Source organism: Colobus angolensis, unplaced genomic scaffold (assembly GCF_000951035.1).
Source record: "Colobus angolensis palliatus isolate OR3802 unplaced genomic scaffold, Cang.pa_1.0 Scaffold123, whole genome shotgun sequence".
Classification (NCBI taxonomy): domain Eukaryota; kingdom Metazoa; phylum Chordata; class Mammalia; order Primates; family Cercopithecidae; genus Colobus; species Colobus angolensis.
The window spans coordinates 806,321-828,812 of NW_012113475.1; the positions used below are offsets into that span (position 1 = coordinate 806,321).

At 40.1% G+C, this 22,492-nt stretch overlaps 1 protein-coding gene across 1 annotated transcript; it reads left to right on the forward strand.

Moving 5' to 3' along the window:
• Positions 1 to 1,104: 1,104 nt before the first annotated feature.
• On the forward strand, positions 1,105 to 3,197 carry TIGD2 (tigger transposable element derived 2). The gene has a single exon (XM_011932551.1). The coding sequence runs from the start codon at positions 1,262 to 1,264 to the stop codon at positions 2,837 to 2,839; it is 1,578 nt and encodes a 525-aa protein (XP_011787941.1). The 5' UTR covers positions 1,105 to 1,261; the 3' UTR covers positions 2,840 to 3,197.
• The last annotated feature ends 19,295 nt before the right edge of the window (positions 3,198 to 22,492 follow it).

The window sequence follows — 22,492 nt, forward strand, 5'->3', positions numbered from 1 at the left end:
CTGGCTGGCTGCGGCAGTGACACCCAGGTCGCCGGCGTCCAGGCGGAATCCGGGCTCCGTCCGCGGGAGGAAAGACGTCCCGCGCTCTGAAGCTCGCCCAGCGGAGAGAGGCCCTCGCTAACACGGCTTCTCTCTGACCTCTTAATTTCAGGAGGTAGGCTCTTCAGGTCCCTCTCCCTGTCACCCCAGATTATGCCTAAAAGCATTATTTGTCGTATTTAGCTATCACATTGATAGGAAGCTTTAATTTTCTCAACATAGTTGCAGGATAGATGTGGATAATGCCACAGATCCTGATGTTGAATTGAAAGAAAATGTTTTTGGTGTTTTCCTTTAGGTTTCGGAGCCTCAGAGTATCTATACAGCCCCCACAGGAACTGCTTCTGTTGGCCCATCGAGGATCGTCTTTCACCAGGATTATTGTAACATCATCTTCACCGAGCCTTCCATCCGATAGCCTCTACCTTGGGTCCTCATTTCCACCGATGCAGTGTTTTTGATGCTTTCTTTAGTAATGTGACATCACATGTCCACTATCCTCCTTTCCAGCTGCCAAATCTACTAGGTTTAAGTCGCTTTTAAAGTAGAGAGTTTTCTGCCTGTTCCACTTTCACCTTATTTGCACTGTTCACTTCTGTCCCGGTCATCTTCTCTTGCGTATGATTTCCACAAGCACTCACTTGCGCAACCTATAGCCGAGTCCTTGCCTAGAGAGACAGCATTCCATACAATCCACTGCTTGACAAAGACCGCATAGTCAGCGGGTGAGTTTTCCCATTGTATTTTCCTGTATGTCAAGTTTGCAAGTCCTCTCTTGACTTAAACTGTTTACTCCCCAGCACATTTCCTAAAATACTTCCACCTGAGATTTAGTGGCTATTTTGGCAAAGAACATTACCTGCAAGGAGGGCAAGAGTTGAGTATGCAATAGTACTGTTTTAGAGGCCTTACTAGTACAGCACTGATTGAGTTTCTAACCGCTAGTGTGATTGCAATTCATTCAAAGACTCTAAACTCTAAGTGAGAAAGAAGATAAGAGTTAATTGGAGCTAGGCTTTTTTGTAGGAAGTTTGTAAGTTTTAAAATAGCAAGTAGAGAGATTCATGTAGACCTGGTCAGGAAATTGGTCATTGCACTATCCATCTAGGCCCTAGAAGTGAGAGGAGGAATCTTACAACCTCATTTTCTAGTTGCTTTGTATTCAAATCTTAGTTGTTAATTATCTTGGTCTAGTAATCGGCTAAAATATTAGACACTTAAAATGTTGGGGAAACGCAAGCGTGTAGTGTTGACAATTAAGGACAAGCTTGACATTATTAAGAAACTTGAGGAAGGCATCTCTTTCAAAAAACTTTCTGTGGTGTACGGAATCGGTGAATCCACAGTTCGTGATATTAAAAAGAACAAAGAAAGGATTATAAACTATGCAAACAGTTCAGATCCTACCAGTGGGGTATCCAAACGTAAATCTATGAAGTCATCAACATATGAGGAGCTTGATAGAGTTATGATAGAGTGGTTTAACCAACAGAAAACAGATGGGATTCCAGTGTCCGGAACGATTTGTGCAAAACAAGCCAAGTTCTTTTTTGATGCTTTGGGGATGGAAGGTGATTTTAATGCATCGTCAGGCTGGCTAACTCGATTTAAGCAGCGCCATGGTATTCCAAAGGCTGCTGGTAAAGGAACAAAATTAAAAGGAGATGAAACTGCTGCCAGTGAATTTTGTGGTAGCTTTCAGCAATTTGTTGAAAGAGAGAATCTACAACCAGAGCAAATTTATGGTGCTGATCAAACTGGATTGTTCTGGAAATGTCTACCATCAAGGACATTAACTCTTGAAACTGAACAAAGTACTTCTGGGTATAGGTCAAGCAGAGAGAGAATCATTATTATGTGTTGCGCAAATGCCACAGGTTTACACAAACTTAATCTTTGTGTTGTGGGGAAGGCCAAAAAACCCCGAGCATTCAAAGGCACTGACCTTTCAAACCTTCCTGTGACATATTACAGTCAAAAAGGTGCATGGATAGAACAGTCTGTTTTCAGACAGTGGTTTGAAAAGTATTTTGTGCCACAGGTACAGAAGCATTTGAAATCCAAGGGACTTTTAGAAAAAGCAGTGCTGCTTTTGGATTTCCCCCCAGCACATCCAAATGAAGAAATGTTGAGTTCAGATGATGGCAGAATAATTGTGAAGTATCTGCCACCAAATGTCACAAGTCTGATTCAGCCAATGAGCCAGGGAGTTCTAGCCACTGTAAAAAGATACTACCGAGCAGGACTTCTCCAGAAATACATGGATGAAGGAATTGACCCAAAAATATTTTGGAAGAACTTGACAGTGTTGGATGCAATTTATGAAGTGTCAAGAGCTTGGAACATGGTAAAATCAAGTACCATAACCAAAGCATGGAAAAAACTTTTCCCTGGCAATGAAGAGAATTCAGGTATGAACATTGATGAAGGAGCCATTTTAGCAGCTAATTTAGCAACAGTTTTACAGAACACAGAAGAATGTGAACATGTTGACATTGAGACTATTGATCAGTGGTTCGACTCTCGGAGCAATGACTCAAGCTGTCAGGTGCTGGCTGACGGTGAAAGTGCTGAGGACCAGACCAAGGCTGCTGAGCAAAAGCCTTCCAGTAAGAGTAGAAAAACAGAACTGAATCCAGAGAAGCATATTAGCCATAAAGCTGCACTTGAATGGACTGAAAATTTACTGGATTATCTTGAACAACAAGATGACATGCTTCTGTCTGATAAATTGGTATTAAGGAGGCTTCGGACCATAATAAGAAAAAAACAGAAGATCCAAAATAACAAAAATCATTAATAAGGCTCTTAAGTGTTTCGGTGTACTTGCATCTTTGTAACTGTCTATCTGCAGTGAAACTTTGCTTGTTTGAAGTCCTGTGGATTCCAAAGCCAAATACATTTTATAAATGATTTTAAGATTAGATGTCAATTTGGATTACTTAAATTACAACTCTTTAATGTTGACTCTAGTCATTGGGCATTGACATGTAACTTGTCTTTCTACTGTTTCTAATATGTATTATGTTAATTAGATCATAAGGTACCTGAGGCCAGGGATCTTTTGTCTGTTGTGCCTGAATTCGGCTTGTCTAATAAAGGCCCATGCACACTATAGGCACTCAATAAAACTTACATTTTTATGATTTTTCATTGAAGTTGAACTTCCACATTGAAATATATTGGGGGTAAGTTTCCATTTCCACAGATTTTCCACTGCTGAAAATCTTAAGAGTTCAGCAAAAATTGCACTTGAAGTATTTCACTGTGACTGCAGAGAACTGAAGGAAAATAGTCTAAAGCCTTAAATATTGCATTTCTGTACTAGCAGTATTTGGGCAATTAGCAATTCAGATCAGCCGTCTCTTGAGAATAGTAAAGGAAGCAAAGTATGATTTAAATGTCCCAGAAAAAGGATTTGCACTTCATTTTTTTTTCCATCTGATAAGAGGGAGAGTTCCTAAATAGTTGTGGAAAGAATCCCATTCCTGTTCCAGGAAAATAGATTTCAGTTCCCAAACTATTGCAATTAGAAGAGGTAAGGGTTACATTTTACCATCTGTCTTTTGGGTTCTTTATAGATGCCAGTAGTTTTTAATAAGCTATTTGACGTTTATGTAACACTTGAAAGCTTACAAAGTATGTATGTCATTTGCTTTCATACAGCATTTTTTATGAAAACTAATACTGAGAATGTAAGCGTACATCTGATTTGTGGAACCAGCACATGAACAGTAGACTAACATAAAGTAGAACATGAAGAGAGGCACTGTAGAGGAGTGCAGCTGCTGTGTGACCATCGGCAAATTACTTAACGCCCCCATCTGTTAAATACAAGTAATATCTGCCTCAGAGAGTTTTGTGAGGCGTAATGAGTTGACATATGGATTTTAAATAATAGGGGCTTATAATAGGGCCTCGTTCAAAATAACATTGAGTGTTAGCTGTTACTGCCATTGTGGATATTGAGTTTCAGTAGTATACTAAACAGATCCAGTGTGTGACTCAAAGTGGGCTTGCTGCATTAGGAAAATCCTTCCAAGGAAGTGAGAGAAAAGATACAAGTGGCCAGGCACAGTGGCTCATGCCTGTAATCCCAGCACTTTGGGAGGTCAAGGCAGGCGGATCACCTGAGGTCAGGAGTTCAAGACCAGTCTTGCCAACATGGTGAAACCCTGTTTCTACTAAAAATAGAAAAAATTATCCAGGCCTGGTGGCATGCGCCTATAATCCCAGCTACTCAGGAGGCTGAGGCAGGAGAATTGCTTGAACTCAGAGGGCAGAGGTTGCAGTGAGCTGAGATCATGCCACTGCACTCCAGCCTGAAACTCCGTCTCAGAAACAAACAAAAAAAAGATACAAGTAATTAGTTCATCGGAAATGCAATAATGATTTCTTTCTTTGAAAACTGAAGGGTTACTCTAACTGAAAAATCACTCACCACCCCCTGGTAGGCTTTGCGATGTATGCAGGCATTTAAGATATCTTTGGTGGAGTTATAATAGGAAATGAGAATGGAGTTGTAATTTCTTTGGTCCAGTTCTGTTAGCACTTTGCTAATAAATAGATGTCGGCTTTGTTCATAGAAGAAAATCTAATACTGGCATAATTCATAATAAAATACCTTTACAGTAGATGAGAGCAATAAGGGAGGCACTTGGAATATTTTATCAAACTAAAGTAATATGGGATCAGTAGAAAAAGCAAAAGAAATACCATGGGAGACAGTGGTTATAGTAATTAGGCCCAGCTATATGTAGGGAGCTGGTCATTTGGTTTGAGGGGACTTTAGAGCCCGCGTCTGGGCTCTTTTCTTTCATGAGGATTATCATCAGTGTCTTTTGAGCTGAGCCTCTGGCTTCTAGAATAGCTTTTTCAGAAGACCTCTCAGAATATACTTTCTTTGGAGAATTCATACATCATTATTAAAACACTTTCCTCAGTTTACACAATTTCACCTGCCTGATAGCCTTGAGGAAATACAACCCTGCAAGATAAGTCCTGAGGCTATTTGGCTTCCTGGAGACTTAAGGATTCTAAAACTTGATAAGGGTAATGACTTACATTTGAACACTGCTTTGCATTTTCACATTGCTTTTTGCTAACACAAACTTTGTTCAGTCGTGACACTGAACTGGTTTAGTCTCATGTCATTAATCATAATAGAAATTGTGCATTCTCATTCCACATTTCATTGTAATACAAAAATCTTAACCTCCTTGAGATATTGTAATAATTCCTCTAGAAAGACACATCGTGGTAATCTTGGTTAACACTTGCCCCTTATATGTACCCTAGTTTGAAAAGCAGACATATGTATTCTCATTTGACTTTGTACACCTTAAAGGAAATACCTACAAATTCTGACTATTGGTTAATAATTCTGACTGTTGGTTAATTTTTAAAATGTATATGTTTTTTAGAGGAACCTGAGAGACTAACAGAACTCAGACCAAATGGACAAAGTATTTGGCAACTAAGCATGCTTTTTTCACAAAACTGCAGAGTATGAATATTTACTATTTCATAATTCAATCTCAGAGTAATACAGGGGTTGGTTGGAGAACTGGGCGCTAAATATAGAATTGGCAGGGCCAGGATCAGAAGCCATAGTCAATTTAAGCAGAATGATAGGGAGGACCCTGCACTCCAAAATTAGACTTACTCAGGAGGGCTGTGTTCACATATCACCTTAATATTTTCACAAATTGACTTTTTTTTAAATATACGCACTAGACATGGTAAGCAATAATATCTACAGAATTACCGTTCTCATGTGCCAACTGGGGTCTTTGTCTGATTCAAGTTAAACATAAGAATTCTTATTTTTAAACTTGCCAAACTAAAACCTAAAATCAATTTTGTATACCTCATCTGCACACTTTAGGAACACTAGCCAAGCAGAAGGAGTAGGGTTGTTGAAGGTTAACAGATTGGAATGCAAACACCAGCTTCTCCACTCTTTGTATAGATAACCTTGGCAGCATTCTGGACCTCTCTGAACCTCAGTTTCCCCATATGTGAAAGAGTTGAAAGACGAGCAGTCACATTCCAGGCATTCATAAACACCAGCTATTAAGCAATTCTACAGCTGTACATTGAGGACCCCTGGTCTTCAGGGTTGCCCTGGAGAATTTATCACAGCTCTTCTCCCACAGACTCTGTGCAGACCCCCAGGAAGCCCAGGCATCTCTTGAGGTCCAGGGCACTGACCCATCTCTGGGAATGCTGGCTGGGGTGTATGCATAGGTGGGCAGGCAGCATTGAGTTTGCCAGACCCCAACGACTGTAGCTGTCAGTCACCACAGGGGCCCATCTGTAAAAATGTTGAGTTCCGGATAAACTTGTAACATCTAGTTTATTCTAAGACCAACAAAAATGATACCTAATTATTTCCTGCATTTCCTCTTCTGGAACTTATTTACGAAGAAAGACAGTCACCTTTGAGTGTAAAAAAAGATAAGGCAGTTTTACTCATCTGTTGAAGCCTTGACCTGAACTCAAGTGAGCCTCCCACATCAGACTCCCAAGTAACTGGGACTACAGGAGTATGCCACCATGCCCAGCTATTTTTTTTTTTTTTTTTTTTTTTTTTTTTTTTTTTTTTTTTTTTTTTTTGTGAGCCAGAGTCTCACTCTGTTGCCCAGGCTGGAGTGCATTGGCACGATCTCAGCTCACAGCAACCTCCACCTCCTGGGTTCAAGCGGTTCTCCTGCCTCAGCCTCCTGAGTAGCTGGGACTACAGGTGTGCGCCAACATGCCTGGCTAATTTTGTGTATTTTAGTAGAGATGGAGGTCTCACTATGTTGCTCAGTCTGTTCTCAACTCTTGGGCTCAAACGATCTTTCTGCCTTGGTCACCCAAAGTGCTGGGATTACAGGCATGAGCCACTGTACCCAGCCCATAATACTATTCATTCCTTGAACACATACATACTCTTTACTAATTTAGGAGAAAAAATAGGGTAATCCTTACCAAATTAATCAAAATCTATTTAAAGATATGCCGCTTTATTCCTTTTAAATATCTAAAGTAGGCCGGGCGTGGTGGTTCATACCTGTAATTCCAGCACTTTGGGAGGCCGAGGCAGGTGGATCACGAGGTCAGGAGATCAAGACCATCCTGGCTAACACATGAAACCCAGTCTCTACTAAAAACACAAAAAAATTAGATGGATGTGGTGGCAGGCACCTGTAGTCCCAGCTGCTCGGGAGGCTGAGGCAAGAGAATCACTTCAACCTGGGAGGCAGAGGTTGCAGTGAGCTGAGACCATGCCACTGCACTCCAGTCTAGGCAACAGAGCAAGACTCTGTCTCAAAAAAACAAAACAAAACAATATATATATATATATATATAGTAAACTGAAGAGCTAACAAAATGTAATCAAATAGTGGTTTTACTGGCCATACTTCTAATGATTTGTACGTAAATTAATTCTGGTAAGAAGTTTTTAGGTTGTTCAAGAACAGTTGTTTTTCCTGTTTATTTGTACTATCCACAATGACAATGGGTTTTTGTTTATTTGTTTTTCTATATTTTATTCAGAGTTCCTTGGTTTGAACCTGGTGTCCTTTTCCTGTTCCAGGCATCCATCCAGGATACCACATTATGTTTAGTCAATGTGTGTTCTTAGGCTCCTCTTGGCTGTAATCGTTTCTTAGAATTTCCTCGTTTTTGATTGTCTGGACATGATTACCTTGACAGTTTTGAGGAGAAGTGGTCAGGTATTTTGTAGAATGTCCCTCATACAATAAAATTTTTTTTAATTCTTTATGCATTTCTTGCCCCCACTAACACAAAATAGATTGTGAAAGTGCCATAATTAAAGATACACTATATAAAGTAAAAGTATGAGAGAGAAAGATAAATTCTTATAAGGATCTGGGAAGGCTTTTCATCACAAGTAACGTTGTCCATGAAGTAATTAGTTGTGTTTGTGGTAGGATAGGGGGTGCCGCATGAAAATCAAGAGTGCAGGTCATGTTCTGGTAACAGACTAATAGAATTGCAATGTGCTGTGAGTAAGGTGCGATTAGAAGTAACTGTAAAGTTTGGCAGGGGCCTGAGGGCTTTTTTCCCTCCTGACAGCAAATAAATGGTATCTTTTCCAACAACACTTCTCTAACTCTCTGACATCAACTAGGTGTCCTACAATTCTGACACTAACTACCCAGAATTAGCATCAGATTCCACAGATTCAAGGGCTCAGTCCCACAAGATTGCCCTCATTTCTGATGCCAGTTGCAAGTATCAGGCCCCCAGATTAGTCAGGGGTTCTCCCAATACCTCCTCAGACTTGATAATTTAGTAGAATGACTCATAGAACCCAGGAAAATGCTACACTTGTAGTTTATTATAAAGGATACAAATGAACAAGTGATACATAGGGCGAGGTCTAGAAGGTTCCTGAGTGCAGGCTTTATCCCCTTGTAGGTGGGCTGTACCATCCTTCTAGTACGTGGATGTGTTCACCAACTCAGAAGCTCCCTAAACCCCAGAGGCATTATCGATGGCCAAGCTTTTCTTTTGTCCCGTATCCACGCCAGGGGTGGTGCGACCGGCTGCCCTGGGTCCATCTTGTTCCTCAGTGGGACCCCTATGGCAAAAGGCGTTAGAGTCAGAAGACTTACAGCCAATTAAATGTTTTAGGCCAAGTGGGAATGGAGCTGGGCAGGCACTCAGAAAATTCCTTTAATTAAGCAGCGTAAGAGACCAAAACCAAAAGCCAAAAAACCGGGTTACACAATTGACTTGTTTATCTCAATAGTGCCTCTGGCATATGTTGACCGTAAAAGGAATATGAACTAAAAAAATAAAATCCTAAGCCTCCCAGCAGACTGAATGGACTTGCTCTTGGACAAAGGGGACCCCCAAAACCCTGAAAATCTAGTTCAGGGTATGGCAGGAAGTGGGCATTGGACACACCTCATTCATTGTGCCCACCCCCCTGTGAAATTTAGGAATTTAGGCCCAAGTGACCACCACTAACATTAAAATAGACATTATAAGACTGACAAAACTGACTCTTGTAACAACAAAATACCAAATTATAAACAGGACCTAAGACCATGCAGGCAAGGGTTAAGTGACACATGCCTACACTTAAAGAGTAAGCTGGCTGGGCACGGTGGCTCACGCCTGTAATCCCAGCACTTTGGGAGGCCAAGGCGGGCGGATCACAAGGTCAGGAGATTGAGATCATTGTGGCTAACACAGTGAAACCCCGTCTCTACTAAAAAAATTACAAAAAATTAGCTGGGCGTGGTGGCGGGCACCTGTAGTCCCAGCTACTCGGGAGGCTGAGGCAGGAGAATGAGGTGAACCCAGAAGGCGGAGCTTGCAGTGAGCCCAGATTGCGCCACTGCACTCCAGCCTGGGCGACAGAGCGAGATTCCATCTCAAAAAAAAAAAAAATAATAAGCTGTGTTCTAGCCGCTACAAGGGTTTTGTTTTTCTCTAACAGTCAGACAAGCACTGGCCTCAAGCTCACTGGCCCCCAGCCCCTGTTCCATCAGCCGTAACGACAGATTTAATTAACACAAGACTGACTTTGCCGTAACTACAGATTTAATTAACACAAGACTGACTTTAATAATTTTCGCCTGATAGAAGACCACCGACTATGGACTAGTTCTAGCTGGTTTACAGAAATTACACACTTGCGTACCTTTCTGTCCTGAAAATACCTTTTAATGTATAGGGCCTAATTGTAATACATTTAAATATTAGGTCTCCACTCCAAAATGACATGGGTCATATGTTACATGCATATTTGTTCAATGCACATGTGTCAGGATCACCTTCATGAATATTCGTAGCCCCTCCTGCAACCTGCTGAATATGTCAGTTTAGCCAACCTGTTGTCATATTCCCATAGGACCTCCAAGCACAATTGATAGTGGGGAATGTGCACTATAATTAAGACTCAGTGGTATGTGTACATCCTAGATAATTCTGGAAACAAATCCTCAGCCCTATAAGACATGCACAAGCAAATTAATGCTATGTATTATCCCACAATGTCCTAAGTCAATGGCTGTCCTCATGGTTTGGATCAGGCCCCTCCTGGTGAATAAAAGTTGCTCATAATTTTAGCCATGATTATAGAGCTAGGTTTATTCTGCCGCTATAGACTCTATTGCAGTTACGCACTCACTATGATGCTGTAGCACATCTCTTCCTTAAGCCCATGGACTCACAAATATTTTCCACTCCAAGTGGTGGGGTTCCATTCCACTGCCCCTTAACTGCACCCCATTTCAGCAGGAAGTAGCTAGATGGAGCACGTCACCCCCTTTCCTTAGAAATGGAATGGAACTTAATAATGGGGAGTTGTAACCAAGAGTCTCAGCTTTAAAATGTATTTTAAAGCCCTTCCCACTAGCCTTAACATGTATTTAAATGTTTTTTTCCCTTTTTCTTTCTCTTTCCCCCTGGACACTCCCTTATACCATGACCCTATGACCAACATATACATGTTTATCTAATTGTATGCTTGCTTAGAAATTCCAGGGACTGATCTTGAAACAGCCCAGGCCTGGAGACCCAGCTGCACATTACTTCAAGGTGGTTAATCTACAACCTGGTTGCAGTCGAGATGGGACCAGCTAGTACTCTGGGTGGACAGTAACTCAAGATAGCCACCGGAACAAGACATGCAAACCTGCACTCTGCACCATTCCTGCATGTTTCCCATACCAGGTTTCTCGTTTAGAAACCCCTTCGTTCAGCCTTACAATTTGAAATATCATTTTGAGACTTGAGTCCGGGCATGTCCTCAACTGATAGCATTTTATTAAAACTGCTTTCCTTTCACCACACCTCGCCTCTCATGTATCTGGCTTTTCAAACTGTGAATAGCCAGACCTGAGTTCGGTTATAGGACAATACCTTCACAAGGAAAATGTGTTCCCTACCTTTAGGCAAATGAGAGGAGAGCAGAGAACACTTCCTGCATCTATTGATTCTCAGTGCCTTCAGCTGAAATAATCCTTATGCTGAAGTGGCATGTTTTTGGGTGGCATGACGTGAACCCCTTCAATCCTTAGTAGTTTCTTAGCTTCTTAAAATCACAAATTTTTTTTTTCCTTTCCTTTGCAAACTAGCCTGGCTCTTGCAAGTATAAACCTTGCTTTCCAGATTATTATTTCTGCTGCACTCTTTTTTTTTTCCCCTTTTGTCTACTTTGAAAGTCAAAGCTAAGCAAAGACTTCTTTGTTCTCAGCATTATTTGTGCTTTCCCTGAAGCAGTGAAGCTATAGAACAAGAATTACTGGGAATGGGAAGTGCGTTGGCTTTTATTTTTAAGATTCTGTATTTTCATCCCAGAAAAAAAAATTATTCCACATTCTGTAAATTTGGATCTCCCAGAGATAGAAAGATCACCCAGAGTGTAGAGCCTTCTGTCATCTCAGGGAGAATCCCTCTCCATTATACATTTTCACTCCCGCTTTCAGCAAGACAAATTCCTCCTTGTTTCATGCACTTCAATTCAGCAAGCAAGCAACTTTTAGCACTTGTGCAAATAAGCTTTGTATTTCACCCTCTACCCCAGGCAGCTTAGAAAATATTTTTTTCCTTGACCAACAGTCATCTTAAAAGAATTCTAGAGCCAGCTATTAAAAAAACAAACAAACTTGTTCTCCACTTCCGTATACTGTACCTGTCTGCTCTCCTGTTTCAGTGAATAGAGAAGGCCTCATAGCTTCATGGTGCTGGATACACCAGTACGGAGTTGTTAAAAGGAAGGGAAGGAGTCTCCTTTACCTTTCTTAAGGTCTAAGTAACATTGTGAGTGAAAATATCATCAGGCAAAGAATTACCTGTGTGCATTATGTTAACTTAGTAAAATATCCTTGCAGGCACAGAAAAACACAAAAGGTCTGGACAGCTCTTTAAGTAGATTTGAAAACCATTTAAAAGGATAGAAAGTGAAGTCTGATGGGGCAATGGAACACACACTGGGGCTTGAGGCCTAGGTGTACATGGTCCCTTCTCTTGCCTCTTGGGACAGGCTCTCAGCTGCCAGCTCTGCTACCTTTGTCACTACAGATCCCACCCACCATTTTTTTTTAAGATGGAGTCTCGCTCTGTCACCCAGGCTGGAGTGTAGTGGCACGATCTTGGCTCACTGCAACCTCCGCCTCCCGGGTTCAGGCAATTCTCCTGCCTCAGCCTCCCAAGTAGCTGGGACTACAGGCGCGTGCAACCACACCTGGCTAATTTTTTGTATTTTTAGTAAACGGGGTTTCACTGTGTTAGCCAGGATGGTCTCGATCTCCTGACCTTGTGATCCACCCCCCTCAGCCTCCCAAAGCGCCACCTAGCTTCTTTCTCCCCACTTCTGCCTGGTGACCACTGCCAGCTTCCTCCCCTGACAGGGGCCTGAGCACAAATTGACAGAGGTTGAGATTGGGCATGCTGCCCAAAGGCATATTGGGTAAGGCATGGCAGAAGTTATTTTGCCCCAGGCTGATAGTGCTGTGGTGCATTAGGTGGGGATTGGCTGGGGTGAGCTGCTCACTTGCCTCAAGCCAGGTACTGAGCAGCTCTGCCAGGTTGTAATCTCTTGGTAGTCACCCATTGCTCTGGGTTGGGAAGGCAGACACATGGGAAGGGGAGATTGGCTTTCCCACCCCAAGCCAGGACAAGGTGCATTAGTGTGGCAGTGGACTGCAGGGTGGGCACAGGTACCTGTGAGGGTCTGCACTTGTCCAGCAAGTGTACCTGTGCCCAAAGGTGTGTGACATTAAATAGCAAATTTTAAAAAAAACAGCATGATAGGTCCAAAGAGAGACTGCAGAAGAAAAGGAAATGCTTATATCTTAGTACCGTTAACAACACCTTTATTTTAAGGGGCCCCATGTTTTCATTTTGCACTGGGCCCTGCAAATTAGGTAGCCAACTCTGCTTTCCGCTATTTCACATCCCATATTCAGGGAATACAAGTCTCAATGTAGAGGACTGTAGGGAGTAAAGGGGAGTCGGTATGGGTATACAGCCTTCTTACAACACTGGGAGCAATATATTTGCAGGGTACCATCATTTTCAACATTGCATTGCAGGATTCTTCAGATTTTTAAAAATAAATTCCCATCCAGCAATTACAGACATAAGAGACCCCACTTCAGTCCAGCATAGCCACACTACATACTGGCTTAGGACATTCACAGCCACCTCCAAATGAGGTCTAGATAAGAAAAAATCTTGGAACACCCAAGTGAATAGTGAGATAGATGACATTCTATATACCCTTCAACCAACAAATAAATAACATACCCTAATAACTCTGTGTTGTGGGGAGGGAGAAAGGATACAGCCTATGAAAATTATCATGAAAGTTCAGAGTTAAGAGCATGCAGTGGATTTTCTTTGCAAAACAGAAACAACCTGTAGAACATATGCACTTTTCTTCATTAAGATGCAAAAATACATGGGCTCTATGAAGCAATGCTGAAGATACACATTCAGCAGACTGAGATGGTGAGTTAACCAAAATAAGCAACTTTCTAGGAAAGCAAAAATAGAGTATCAGAATTAAGGTCTTCATTGGAGATGGTAAAGAGCAAGATTAACATTGTAAAATATTCAGTTAGTAATTTTTATGATAAGCTCGAAACAATTTCCCAGAATACAGAAGATAAGGTTGAGAAAAGCAGGTTGGTTGGTTTCCTGTTTGAATATGAACTGGAGGAAAAGAGCAAAAGCCCCTTACTCAAGCTCTAGCTTACCTAACGCTCAGCCAATCAGTAACAAAAGATCCAAGAAGTTATCAAATGCGAGTTCTTACTTCAGGGGGTTAAGGACTTCCTCAGGGCTCTAGAGACAGACTCCAACCCCTTCTTCCTTTTAATGCTAAAAATCTTGCCTGGGGTAGAAATTTGTAAGCTGATGCTGCATACAATATATAAAGAAGCGTGTTGAGCCACTGCACAAATGCTAGAAAAACTCCTATACATGCCCTGATGTAATCCTTCCCTGTAGAAATGCCCTATAAAACATACCCACAGGCCGGGCGCGGTGGCTCACGCCTGTAATCCCAGCACTTTGGGAGGCCGAGGGGGGCGGATCACGAGGTCAGGAGATCGAGACCATCCTGGCAAACACGGTGAAACTCCGTCTCTACTAAAAATACAAAAAATTAGCCGGACATGGTGGCGGGTGCCTGTAGTCCCAGCTTCTTGGGAGGCTGAGGCAGGAGAATGGCGTGAAACCAGAAGACAGAGCTTGCAGTGAGCAGAGATCGTGCCACTGCACTCCAACCTGGGAGACAGAGTGAGACTCCGTCTCAAAAAAAAAAAAAAAAAAACCCTTCCCACACACTACCCTCAGGGATTAGCCCATTCCCTTTTCCTTTCAGTGCTGACTCCCTTGTGCACAAGCTGAATAAAACTCTTTTGTTGCTATGTTTGGTGATCTCTCTTGATTTCTGTCATGGGAGATCTCAAGAACCCAGGGCACCAGTAACAAGGTCATGGAATAAAAATGATGAGGTGACAGAAAGTAAACAATCCAAACTCTAAATTTGCAATAATCAAAATTAAATTCCATTATATGCTTGAACTGAAAATAGGAATAGGTACTGGGAATACTAATTAATGAATAGCAGAAAATATCAATGGAGAGAGATTGTTCATTTTAAACTATCAAGACAGCTCACAAAGCATCCAGTCAGAAAAAGTTACACACACACACACACACACACACACACACAATCTGTCTTCAGGTTGCTTTGTAGCTCAAGTGATAGAAGAGATTGATGCCTCTCCATAGATTTTAAGGGAGAAGAGTTGTAAGCAAATGATTTTATACCCACCCAGGTTGTTATTCTTGTGTAAAGGCAACAGAAAATTATTCTGTCTTATGCAAGAGTTCAGAGTTCAGCAATTTGCCATACCACCCATGTAACCTACCTCAAATTAAAAAACAATATATAAACTTTAGCAGACTAAAAATTGAAAACACAAGAAACTGTCAGCCTTGTAAAAAAGTTGACAGTTAGTTTTAAAACCATTTAAATATAGATATCTAGTTGTCAGTACAGCTACAAAAGTAAGATATAAAATATAAAAATAAGAAATGTAAACTATAAAAATATGAAATAACTTGGAAAGGAAAAGCCCTTAAAATATAAGCCATGATGATGTTTTAGCAATATTGTCTGAGTATAGAAATACCAGATTATGTTAACAAAGACCCAGAATGGACTGGGAAAATAAAAGCATGGTAATGTTTTTAATGAACATAAGGAGAGTGAAAAATGTCTAATACTTTGTTCTAGTATAAACCAAAACAGGCTGGGTGTGGTGGCTCACACCTGTAATCCCAGCACTTTGGGAGGCCAGCGGGGGCAGATCACTTGGGGTCAGGAGCTCAAGACCAGCCTGGCCAACATGGTGAAACCCCATCTCAAGTAAAAATACAAAAATTAGCTGGGCATGGTGATGCATGCCGGTAATCCCAGCTACTTGGGAGGCTGAGGCAGGAGAATCTCCTGAACCTAGGAGGCAGAGGTTTCAGTGAGCTGAGATCATGCCATTGCACCCCAGCATGGGTGACAGAGCAAGACCTGATCTAAAAAACAAACAAACAAAACACCATATGCTGTTTACAGAAGACATATCTTAAGCAAAAGGTCACACATTTTAAGGTAAAGAAAGAACAAATAAACTGAAAGTTAGGAGTGGCAATATACTAACAAAGTAAGATTTTAAGCAAAAAGCAAGTTTGACAAAAAAGATTATATAAATGATGGGCATAATGATGGTGATAATAATAAAGCTGTGTTTTATAAATAAAGTAATAAAGGGATAAAGCAAAAATTATTAGTCATACAGGATAAATTGATAGAAACATAAATGTAATGGAATTATTTCACATTCTGTTTTTGACAGATCAAGAAGATAAAAAATAAATGATATAGAGTATTTGAACAATAAAAACAGCAAGATCACACATTTTACCTCATACTACAATTTGAATAGATAATAAGAAATATAATTTCTTTGTTTCATTTGTGATTAATCTGGCTTCCTAATACCCAAAGTTCCAATTTGTAACTGAGGGAAGACATGTAAATATCTAATCTCTCTTAAGTTGTCGTTCACTCTGATAATTTAAATGGTACTTGTAGGTTCTGTTTAGTGCCTCTCTGATAAAAATATTTGGTCTCTCAAGTGGCTCATCCATTCCCCTAGTTTTCTTCTCAAGGCAGCATGTGGGTTTATGGAAAAGGGGTGTTCCGCTTCATCAGCCTCTCAGCATTGCCATGAAGGTGAAATCCTCAGGCTCAGGTGCTCTCCTTGAACTCCCCTCTGTTATCTCTGGTCTTTGGAAAAATGTCTGTGCTCTTTCTGTTGTATACTTGCCCCGCTGACCTTTACCCTTAAAGACTGAACCTGGTGTCAGTAGTGGGTTGACTTTTCACTGCCTTAGTCACTGGCTGTTACTGACTGCTTACCTGAGACTGCCTCACCCTACCTCTCATTGGTGCCATAAGCCCATTACATGTTTGGGTTTGACTCCCATTTGGCCCCAGCTAGACTACAGCCCTTGACACAGAGCTAACCATTGCATCCCTTGGCCATGGCAAATCCTCTCCAGCAGCTTTCCGAACCTCATCTAATTCTGTGATCCAAGATGGTTTAGGGAAGCTAAACAGGATGGCCTACTTCTATCTCCCTGTTTTTATAGATGTTAAAAAATCTTAGGAGGCCATTAGTCTGCATTCTGGGTTCCTACAAAAGCAAACTGAAACTCAACTCAGAGTAACTCAACCAATCAGAGACTGCCAACAAAGCTCTAATTAGGAGCTGTACTAATCAAAAACCTTCAACTATCCTCTAACTAGAGACTCTCCACCTAAAACAGTAAAATAGTTTATTTGTCTTGCTTTCATGAACCCCTTATAAAAGTTCTCTCTTCATGCCTCCTTGGTGGAGCCCAAGCTGCTTGTGATTTGGTGCTACCTGATTCATGAATTGCTGTCTGCTCAAATAGACTCTTTAAAATTGTAATGGCCCTAAGCGTATCTTTTAACACAGGTCAGTTTGTCAAGAATCAACTAGTCAAATGACCAATTGCCAAATTTAATAAACTTATTTATTTACCAGAAACTTGTTTGATTGTCCTACTTCTGAAGGTTACTGCAAACAGTTTTGAAAGTGTCTATGAAGTTTTAGTTGACAGGTTTCCATTTTATCTTCACAGCATTTTAAGGAATAACCAGGTTGTTGAAACCTGAGTTATAGAGTGGTTTAGTGCATATATCTACTAGTTAGGAAAGTTTATTTCAACATTTTAGCATTTTTAGGACATAGAGTCAATCTTCTCTTATTCTTTATCTGTAATTTCATATTTACAATGAATAAATATCAGATTTACGGTGCTAATCTTAAAATAGAGCTCATTTACCAAAAGCTTACACTTTTTCACTTTAATAAATTCTGCGTGGCAATGCACACTAAACGTGTCAACAGAATCATACGATTCCTTTAGGGTTTTTTAATGAAAGCCAAAGCATCACAGACCAAAACAAACACGAAGTAGGTAAAGGCTTAAATTCTTAAGAATTTTTATTTAAGCAAAGCACTTTTTAAGGCCGCTGATGTTTATTTTTCAAATTCTGTGTGGTGACTTGTGGGGGACAGAAATGCAGATTATGAAAATGCTAGCCTTTGTCAGTAAGATACATCACACAAAGTCAAGAGCCATCTACCTAGTAAATGTTGGTAAGAACGTTCATATGCTGTGAACTTTTATGATGTTACACAGAACACTGAAATTCAACCAATGCAGCAGGCATTCATAAACTCTTGATGAGGTAGTTGACTAGATTGACAAAGGAGAAAGAAAGGTTGGAGCTAGAAAGTCAGATTTGGAATTCAGCCACATAGAGTTGCTAGTTTAAATCATGAAACTGGCTGTGATCACTGAAGAAGAATGTAAGAAGTGAAAGTGTCAAGAATTGAACTTTCAGTACCTAAAATTAAAGTGTTTACCAAGACAAACGCATAGGAGTGATGGGAAGGAAAAAAGTGAAGGGAATATAAACAGAAAAATACAGAGAAGAAAGAAGGATAGCCCCAGAGAACCTAGAGATAGAAATTAACAATGAGAAGACACACATAAGTGAGAAGCAGAAGTGTAAATGTTTGAAGAAGTAATAAAAGAGGGATTTGAAATGCAGAGAGAGAGAACAGGTCTCTGTCCTTTGAGGGAGAAGCATGGAGAAGGAGAATGATGAAATGTACTTCTTACAATCATTGTCTTCATCTTCACTTATTTGTCAATGCCCTTAAATGAGGTATGTACATATAGCAGAGCTGTAATAAAAAGCAAAGTATTCAAAAGCAGTTGGAGATTGTTTAGCTTCCTATTTCTAAATTTCCCTATTCCAGTTAAGCCAGCTTATTCTCATCGTGGGCACTATCTGACACTCTAAACCTAGATTTGGTTCTAGAATACTCACCTTAGGCAGCTAATTTTAACACTTTCTCTTGAGGCTATTTTTATTGCCGTTCTTCTAAACATAACCTTACCCTCTTTTGTGGCTGACAGTTTCCCTCTTTTCTTCTTTGCTCTTGCTACTCTTCATTTTATCATTCATTTTAGCACTTTTTTGAATACCTACAATGTGCCCTAACAAATATAAGGTCCAGGACAGCAGGGACTTTAAATGCCTTGGCTATTTTGTTACATAGTCCCTGAACAGTCCTGGCAGATAGAAAATGTTCAATAAATATTGGTTGATTGAACAAATTAGCACAATATTAAGCACTATGTACAAGATTAAGATAAAAGTTCTATTCTCAAAGAATTTACAGTAAAGGAGTAGGAAAGCATCGTTTATTCAAGTAACTATAGTAAATAACTGCTTAATAAAATCAATGCAATAAGAGACTGTCTAGGAGTGTGGGCTCATGGAAGCCAGGGAAGAGTGCATTTCAGGAAAAAGAAGGGATACACAGAGAACAAGTAAAAGGAGGACTAAGAAAAGTCGATTGGATTTAACAACAAGAAAGGCATTGGCCACCCGTACAGAAGATTAGATTCCTTGAATGACCCTTGTGCTGAAAACAACTAAAAATACTAGATAAAATATTTAAAAAGTGCTCACTTTGGCAACACATATACTAAAATTGTAACAATACGGAGAAGACTAGCATGGCCCCTGTAAATTAAATTTTAAAAAAGAGAAAACACTATCATTTTAAATGCATCACTCAGCTGACAAAAAAGTATAGAATCTGCACAGATTAAAACAGGTAGAAGTGAAAATCATTGCCATTTTATATAAAATACAAACACACATACACATATAACTTACCTCTGTTAGAAGTCAGAGTATAATTATTCTTGATAGAGTTAGTGGCTGCAAAGGATATTGAAGGAAGGATTGCTAATGTTCCTACTCTTGATTTAGGTGGTGGTTATGTAGAAGTATTCAGTTGTGAAAAATTCATTAAGCTTTCACATACACTCAGGATATATGCACTGCTTTGTGCTTTTTTTTTTCAGTAAAAGTTTACTTTTTTTGGAAAATAAAACAACCACAAAAAAAAGTGGGTAGACTAGGAGGTAAGTGAATACCCAAGCTGACTTTTGACTGGAAGTTATCTGCCCAATCCTGGTAATTTTCAGATTCTGTTCTGATGGCTGTGGGAGTTACTGGGGTACTATAATTTAGAGCCTGTCCAAGACGGAAATCCGGGAGGAAGTCTCCTATAAGGTTGAGACCACAAAAGACTACACAGTGAAAGAGAATTAGAAATAAACCTGTAGTACAGGAGAGGCAGCAAGACAACGTTCTTGTCTTAAGCTTGGCTTTTGGTGGGAGGAATAAAAGCATCTTGCCTGTGAATTTGAAAATGGGAGCCTGACTACAGGTAGATTTGCACTGTGAACTTAACTCTAGGTGTTGTTCCCAAACCATCAAGCTGAGTATTTAATTTAAGATGGTAGTGCTTGCAGGAGATTGGTAGGAGTAAACCCAAATCCTCTCTGAAGGAACACAACTTTTATATGGGCCTCAAAGAATTTCCATGGATAAACTTCCAAAGAACAAGAGCTCACAAAGCATTGTGAGTGAGCGCCAGCAGGAACAGCAGAAAGTGGAATCAGATCTGCTTAGACTACAGTTCCTGGATTTATTGTGTAGTGAATGTAAAAGTAGCAAAAGTTTAGGTATAGAATATAAAAAATGGCAAAACTAATATAACTTAGTTTATTTTATTTTTTCTGAGACAGAGTCTTGCTCTGTTGCCCAGGTTGGAGTGCACTGGTGTGCTCTCGGCTCACTGCAGTCTCTGCCTCCTGGGTTTGAGTATTTCTCCTGTGTCAGCCTCCTGAGTAGCTGGGATTACAGGTGTGTGTCACCACCGCTGGCTAATTTTTATATTTTTAGTAGAGACAGGGTTTTGCCAGATTGGCCAGGCTGGTCTCGAACTCCTGACCTCAGGGGATCCACCCACCTTGGCCTCCCAAAGTGCTTGGATTACAGACATGAGTCACTGCGCCTGGCCACAAAATTTATTTTAAACGGAGGCTTTAAAATATGAGCAAAGAATAGGAAAGACTTAAGCAAAGAATAGGAAAGACTTAAAGACTTAAAAAGATAAAGTTCTAGGAAGTCAGATTTGAAAAGGAACTAAATGGGAGTCCGAAAAATAAAATATAGTGATCAACATAGTAATTACAATTAAGTTACTGTGATCCTTGTCAGAGCCAGATCATCAGAGGGAAGGGTGTAGTATCCAACGGCTAGTCAGTTGAAGAGTTAATGGCAGTGAATAAACTGTGCATATATGTGTTATGTGCTGTTCTGTGTGACCATAACCTTTTACAGTTTAAAAATATTAAATAGGAGATAACAGATGAAAAATAAGAATGGCAAGTGCAGACTATTTCTAGTAGCTTTCAGTGGTGACAAAACTTAGTGATGGTGATGATGAAATCGCTGCTTCCATCATAATATTTTACTACTTCCAGATGCCAATTCTGCTTCTCTCTCTTTGACGGGAACAGGAGAAATGCAGGAAAGGGAGGGAGAGTGGGGAGATGAGGGAAAGGGGAAAATAGAATAGGAATAAGAAAAAAAAAGGGAGTTGAAAGGGAAAAGGAGAGAGGAGAAACCCATTGTCTACATTGAATGATCCCCTTCTCCCTGTGCTGGATTTTAGCTATGGCAATGGAGAAAAATAAAATGGTGGGGAGAGAAACAGTGAACATGTGAAGCACATCCTAAATCAGTCAGCTTGAAAATTAGCATTATATTAAGATTTAATTTTTTCCACTGTAAATAACAAATTTCGTTTAAAAAATCTAACACTAACCTAATGCTCTCTAATTTCACTTTTCAACTAGAAAAACTGGATTTGAACTTAACCAAAATTGACAAACTCTAGTCTACAAAACCTGAAACACCCCTACCTCTTATTGAAAAGTAAAAACTAGAAAATAGGGCATTCAGTTGTTAGTTTGAATTACTTTTCTTTTTTTTTTTTACGTTTTTATTTTTAACACAGTCTAGGCCTCAGAGAGCTGGGCCTAGGGCAAGGGGAAGAGGGATAAAACACACTATTAGAGTTCATAGATCCATATACACATAATTCATCTTCTTGACTTTGTAGTGCAAAATGTTAAGCATTTATTGTATACAATTACTTTGAATGTATTTCAACGTCAGGTAATTTTGAAAAAGTACAATGCAATTTTTGCACAAACAACTCTGCCCATTATCGTTCTTCTCAAAAAAACAAGTCAATGCGTTTTTCAGATTAGAAAAATAACAGCATCATTACATAATTAAAAATAGTATTTCTCAACTCTAAGCATTGTGTTCAGGTTCTTGGCATTTTGAACAAAGAATTGGACAAAACGTGCAAACAAAGCAAGGAAAGAATGAAGGAACAAAAGCAGAGACTTATTGAAAATGAAAGCACACTCCACAGGGTGGGAGTGGGCTTCAGCAAATAGCTCAAGGGCCCAGTTACAGAATTTTCTGGGGATTAACTACCCTCTAGAGGTTTCCCATTGGTTACTTGGTGTACGCCATATGTAAATGAAGTAGTGGCCCGCGATCAGTCTGATTAGTTGCAGAAAGTGACCAATCAGAGGCTGAAGTGAAGTTACAAAGTTATACTCTTATGCAAAAGAAGACTTTCCCATAACCAATGTGATTGGTTGTGGGACGGGACCAATCAGAGGTACTTTCAGTTTTTCATCTGCCACCCAGAAAAGGTGGGGGTGGAAAGGGAGCAGTCTCTGATCCTTTCCTTACTTGGGCATGGAAAGTTGGGGTTTTCCTTTTGATTTAGTTCTAGGAAGTCAGTGTGAATCGGCCTTAGGTTCCCTGCCTCCAGACCCTAATCTCCTGCCTCAATGCATCACTTAATGATGGGACTATGTTCTGAGAAATGTGTCATTAGTAATTTTGTCATTGTGTGAACATCAT

What these genes read in the sequence shown, in the direction of transcription:
- TIGD2 (XM_011932551.1), top strand. Translation starts at nt 1,262, where the DNA reads ATGTTGGGGAAACGCAAGCGTGTAGTGTTGACAATTAAGGACAAGCTT.